Source organism: Ursus arctos, chromosome X, assembly GCF_023065955.2.
Source record: "Ursus arctos isolate Adak ecotype North America chromosome X, UrsArc2.0, whole genome shotgun sequence".
Classification (NCBI taxonomy): domain Eukaryota; kingdom Metazoa; phylum Chordata; class Mammalia; order Carnivora; family Ursidae; genus Ursus; species Ursus arctos.
Genome location: NC_079873.1, coordinates 40,888,898 through 40,894,751, shown reverse-complemented (window position 1 = coordinate 40,894,751; position 5,854 = coordinate 40,888,898). Strand labels below are relative to the sequence as shown.

Below are 5,854 nucleotides of genomic sequence, written 5' to 3'. Positions count from 1 at the left end.
GAATTCAGTTACCTCAAAAGTTAAAAGTTGAATTAAGAAATATTTCCAGTATGCACATCATTGGGCTTTTTTTTCCACAGTAAGCATTTACACCTTTTACCATTAAAACCTCATTTTTCATTTTGTAAACAAAACCAAGCAAGGGGAGGGGCCGGCTTCCCTTGGGCAAGGGGAGTTTCAGCTTTCAAGGTCTCCAGCTCCACGCGCGCCTCCGAGCCCCCCCTCGCCTCTCTAGAAATCCGGGAGGACTAGTATTTCCAACAAGAAAGGCCACTCTAGCACACCTCGGAGGCCCAAGTCTTGTTAGCCCAGAAAGTTAACGCCTCTCGTTCTCCCGAGCAGGACCGAGCGGCGGAATACTCGGCCCTCTTCCGCTCAGCGAGGCCAAGTCTCTCTCGCCCGCCCGCCTCGGCTCCCTCGGACAGCCAGGCCCCCGCACAGCCTCTCCGGGGGACGCCGCTATGACTCGCGTGGCTCCGGAGACCTGGAAGCTGGGTGAGAAGCTACTGCCGCGTTTTCCGGCAGGGATGAGTCACTTCCGGTCACAGACTCCCTCCCCCCGGAAGTGAGACCTGATGTAAACACCGGAGCCGGGCGTCAGGGCCCGGGAGGTCAGAAAACCGGGCCGCGGGCGGCACCGACAGCAGGGGTTGGGATCGGGAACGCACGGAGGTCAGGTCAGTGCAGGCAGCGGGGAACTGGGACACGATCCCAGAGTTGGTTGGAGTCTGCGGGAGGGTTGGAGTGTCGGGTCCCTTGAACAGAGGTCTTGGTGGATGGGGGCGCGTCCCGGACGGGGAGCTTAAGTGGGTGCCGGGGTTGGAAGGAGTATGAGGGCGGTCTTGGACATGAGGAAGTGGAGGGGGGGTGAGGCATCCCGGGGCAGGGTTCTTGGGTGGCAAGGGTCTTTGGGATGGGGATCCAGAAAGGGGTCTTGGAAGGTAGGGCTGTCCAAAGAATGAGTCTTCGGGGAGTGAGGCAGTCCAGTGGAGGTGGTACAAAGGGGGGAAAGTAGGTTTGAGCCCTTGGAGGATGGGGAGGGGGTGTGCTTGGGCAAAGGTCTTGGGGAGATGGGGGTTTGAAGGGAGCATGGGTGCTCTAGGACAGGAATCTTAAAGGGGTCTGGGGCAGGCGTCTTGGTGGGGTTGAGTTGTACCAGGTAGGTGCTCGGGGAAGTGTGTCCTGGGCAAGTCTTGATGGGGAAGGGGTGCCCTGGGGCAGGGTGTTTGGGGGAGAGGATAGAGAATCTGGAAGAGGAATGTAAGGGGGATGGAATTCCTGGGAGTAGGTCCAAGCCAGTCTGTGTTGGAATCCGTGACAGAAAAGCACATGGAAGGGGACGTCCCAGGGATGGGCGATCTGAAGTGATAGGGGAATCTGATGTAGGGTCTTTAGGGCATAAGGGGGTCTGGGGAAACATCCAGGCTGGCCCTAGTTGGGCAGAAGTTAGCTGGCATGAGAAGGAGTCATCTGGAGCTAGGCATGGGATCCCCAAGGGGTTTGGAGAAGCCTTGGAGGAGGGAAGGTGTGAGAGGTCTCTGAGATGGTAGAATAGGTTGGAAGCCTCAGAAGGGCACGAGGAGGGGAAGTCCTGTGGGTGGTGGACCAACCATGGCAGGTCTCAGGGCCAGGTCAGGGAGGTGCGGGGGTCCTAGCCCTTTCCCTGTTTATTGACAGGTGGAATTGGATGCTAGGTCCAGGTGTGAAAATGAGAAGCGAGCGGAGGGTGGTTCCAGGCCATGTGGGGCATTAGGGCCAGGATTGGCTGAGGGTGGGGAAGAGATAGTACTAGGGCCCCGTCTACCCCATTACTTCCTGACAAGCAGTGAGGGCCAGGGAGTAAGAAGGAGATGGGGAGTCCCAAGTCAAGGAGCTGGGGTCAACCAAGTGTGAGAAGATGGAGAAGTTCCTGGCCATGCTCTTTTGGATCTTGGGAGCTTAAGAATGGAGACCCTAGAACTATTCCCCTTTTTTGTTGTCTTTGTAGTCCTGTTGGGAGCAGTAGGTAGCAGAGGAGGAGGAGGAAGAAGTCAGTTGGGGACAGAAGTTCTAGGACTTGGAGGGCAAACCCCAGAGTGTTCCCAACTCTACCCCCATTTGTGTCCAGGGAAGCAATCCTGGACCATGACTCAGCAGCCACTTCGAGGAGTGACCAGTCTTCGTTTCAACCAAGACCAAAGTGAGAGAGGCTCATGCTTGCACCCTTGTGGATGGGAGGGAGGGAGGGAAAGAATGGCCGGAGGTGGGTGTTAAGCCCCTGGCTTCCACCTGGGCATCGTTTTAGGCAGCCTGAATTTCCCCCACCCCCCAGGCTGCTTTTGCTGCGCCATGGAGACTGGTGTGCGCATCTACAACGTGGAGCCATTGATGGAGAAGGGGCATCTGGGTGAGCCGTTGGCAGGGGAGGGGCAGTGGGCAGAAGGGACGGGCTGGGCATTGGCTCCCACCCCTACTGACACCCTGGTCCTTGTCCAGACCATGAGCAGGTGGGCAGCATGGGCCTGGTGGAAATGCTGCACCGCTCCAACCTGCTGGCCCTGGTGGGTGGTGGTAGCAGCCCCAAGTTCTCAGAGATCTCAGGTAAGTGCCCTCATCCCATCCCGCCCTTGGCCCAGATTCCCCGGAATCCTGGCTTCCTCCAGGTACCCTGAGGCACTGGCAGATGAAGATGTTAGAACACCTCAGAGTCACACAGTGAGGCCTACAGCTTGGAAGTCATGGATCTTATTGCTTGAGAAGCTTGGTGTTTTGCCTCCGCTTAACACTTATTGAATGCCTCCAGTATGCCTTGTCTTTACCTGTGGAGCGCTTGCTGTGAGCCTGGGACTGTTCTAAGCACTTTATAGATAGTAACTCATTTGATCCTCACCGTACCTCTACATGGCAGGAAGTACTGTTATCCCCATTTTTACAGATGAAGAAACCGAGGTCCAGAGAGGTTAAGGGACTTTTCCAAAGTCACACAACCAATAGGTCTTAAAATCTTGGGGCCATCTCTGCAGTGCCCTCTTGCTTTGGGCCTCAGGAGCCATCTTGTTCTAAGGGTTTTTGCTGATCCCCCTGGGACATGGCAAGAGAGACCCTAGGCGAGTCACAGAGCCCTAGGATTCATCGCAAAAGCCTCCTAGGGGTACGGACTGGGAGCCTGGAGGCAGAAATACTTGCTGATGGGAAGTTACAGGCCTGGGTATGCGTCCCTGCTTGGTTGCTGATGGGCAGTGAGGTCCCTGGCCCGATACTCAGCCCCCTCAAGCCTCGGTTTCTTCATCTGTAAATGAGTATAACAGTCTGAGAAACCTGTTCTCTCAGGAATCACACCCACAAGTGCTCATGCTGTATGCGGCTCACGTTGGTGTTAGCAAAAGGTTAAGCGAGTGGGTTAAGGTCCCATGGGGAGTAGGGCTGGGTCTTGTGTCACCAGGGCTGCCCCTCACCCTAAACCTTGGCCCCGACAACGCACCCACCTGCCCAGCAGTGCTGATCTGGGACGATGCCCGGGAGGGCAAGGACTCCAAGGACAAGCTGGTGCTGGAGTTCACCTTCACCAAGCCAGTGCTGGCTGTGCGCATGCGCCATGACAAGTGAGCCTGAGGAGGACTGGGGTGGGGGAGGTAGGAGGTCCCTGCAGCAGGCAAGAGGGTTAGTCCTGGACGGGCATCCTGCCCTCCCTCATGGACATCCCGCGTTGTGTGATGCCCACAGAATTGTGATCGTGCTGAGGAACCGCATCTACGTGTACTCCTTCCCCGACAATCCCCGAAAGCTGTTCGAGTTTGACACTCGGGACAACCCCAAGGGTGAGAGGACCCAGATACGCAGGTGTGAGGGCAGGAGGCAGTGGATGGGGCAGAGGGGCAGAAGTGAGAGAATGCGAGGGGCGCCCAGAGAAGCTGGGGAAGAGGGGCAGGGAGAGAGTCTTTGTGCAGAGAGGCTCATATTCCCAGTCTGTCCATCTGTCCATCCCTTAGTCTGTTCTCTCTCCTCACCCCTGGGTGCCCTAGAGAGCAGGGCAGAAACACCCAGTAGGGACATGGGTGGCCATGCCAGGGATCCTGGGGCCCTCCTGGGGCTGCCGGAGCTGCGTCGGGAGGGGGAGAACCTGTCTCGCTGCTGGGGGTCGCGGCGGACGGCAAGCCCTCTGAGGGTTCTGTGGGTGCCACATGTCATGGAAGATCAAAGTCAGTCCTTCCCCAGCTTCTGTCCATTCCGAGGCCCTGCCTGGCCCACTGCCTGACCCCTGCCTCCCCTGCACCGGCCTACCCCCTCCTCCAACACTATGGCCTCGCACCCTAGGGCTTTGTGACCTCTGCCCCAGCCTGGAGAAACAGCTGCTGGTGTTCCCAGGACACAAGTGTGGGAGCCTGCAACTTGTGGTGAGCCGCCCAGGGGGCAAGGGTGGGCGGGCGGGCGGGCTCCGTCCGTGGACGCTTGGCCTCTGCCTTCCGTGCTACCCCAAGCCCCAACCGCTCCTTCCACCGCAGGACCTGGCGAGCACAAAGCCTGGCACCTCATCTGCTCCGTTCACCATCAACGCCCATCAGAGCGACGTGGCCTGTGTGTCCCTGAACCAGCCAGGCACGGTAGTGGCCTCCGCCTCCCAGAAAGGCACCCTTATTCGCCTTTTTGACACACAGTCCAAGGAGAAACTGGTGGAATTGCGCCGAGGCACTGACCCTGCCACCCTCTACTGGTGAGCATGGGGTATGTGTGGTGGGCTGGTGACCCCATGCCACCTGACACGTGGGCGTCACTGCCGCTGTGTCTTCCAGCATCAACTTCAGCCACGACTCCTCGTTCCTCTGCGCTTCCAGCGATAAGGGCACAGTCCATATCTTTGCTCTAAAGGATACCCGCCTCAACCGCCGCTCCGCGTGAGTACTCCCTGCCTGGCCCTGCCCTGCCCCCATCCCCCTGACCGTGGCCCACACCCGGGCTCAGCCAGTGCTGCCTGCAGGCTGGCTCGCGTGGGCAAGGTGGGGCCTATGATCGGGCAGTACGTGGACTCTCAGTGGAGCCTGGCGAGCTTCACCGTGCCTGCTGAGTCCGCTTGCATCTGCGCCTTCGGTCGCAATACTTCCAAGAACGTCAACTCTGTCATTGGTGAGTGGGAATAGCTCCTGACTGGGGGTGCTGCATGGGCAAAGTCCTACAGTTTGGATCTGCAGGAATTTGAGGGCATGGGAAGCTTGAGAGGGCTAGAGTGGGCGGCTCAACTCCGCCGCCAGAGGGATGGCCTGGGGACAAAGGCCTGGAGGTAGACCCTAGGCCATGGGGCACTGGAGAGGATTGGAGAGGATTGGAGCGGGTGGCTCGGCACCCTTTAACCCTTTACCCATCCCCCCCCCTTCCAGCCATCTGTGTAGATGGGACCTTCCACAAATATGTCTTCACTCCTGATGGAAACTGCAACAGAGAGGCTTTCGATGTGTACCTTGACATCTGTGATGATGATGACTTTTAAGGACACTGTGGGTTGTGCGAGGGACCTGCAGTGCTAGATTGCAAAGCCATCAGGGGGTCAGGAGTGCTGTGGAAGCTACCAGCCCTCAAGCATTAATGGGGCAGGTGCCCACCTTCCACGAAGCAGCACAATTCCCCCCAAACACTTCTTGGTGACTATGTGCCTGCAGGGCCAGGCCAGGGACCCAGGGACAGAGGACACCTCCTGGGACTCCCAGCCTGAAGAAGACTGCTAGCGACCCAGAGGGAGTGCCCTAATTCAACCTGTGGGGATTAAAAAAACCTTCCCAGAAAGAGACATCTCTGATGTGGTGAATGTGAATAAAAGGCCCTTGATAGTATTTATGGCTGGACCGGGGTGGCACGGGCGGGGCCTCGAGGAGACACTGCTGAA

At 58.0% G+C, this 5,854-nt stretch overlaps 1 protein-coding gene across 10 annotated transcripts; it reads left to right on the top strand.

The window, feature by feature from the left end:
• Positions 1-336: 336 nt before the first annotated feature.
• Positions 337-5,754, top strand: WDR45 (WD repeat domain 45). 10 transcript variants are annotated; one of them, XM_057311436.1, is made up of 11 exons: positions 337-495; positions 2,108-2,179; positions 2,312-2,386; positions 2,476-2,580; positions 3,476-3,581; positions 3,703-3,797; positions 4,294-4,373; positions 4,482-4,690; positions 4,770-4,871; positions 4,955-5,100; positions 5,352-5,754. In XM_057311436.1, exons 1-11 carry the CDS (start codon positions 462-464, stop codon positions 5,459-5,461), a joined length of 1,134 nt encoding a protein of 377 aa, XP_057167419.1. In that variant the 5' UTR covers positions 337-461; the 3' UTR covers positions 5,462-5,754. The 10 variants fall into 10 exon arrangements, with proteins under 10 accessions (XP_057167419.1, XP_057167417.1, XP_057167411.1 ...); XM_057311434.1 differs by having other exon boundaries at positions 471-495; positions 3,473-3,581; XM_057311428.1 differs by having other exon boundaries at positions 471-495; positions 3,422-3,581.
• The last annotated feature ends 100 nt before the right edge of the window (positions 5,755-5,854 follow it).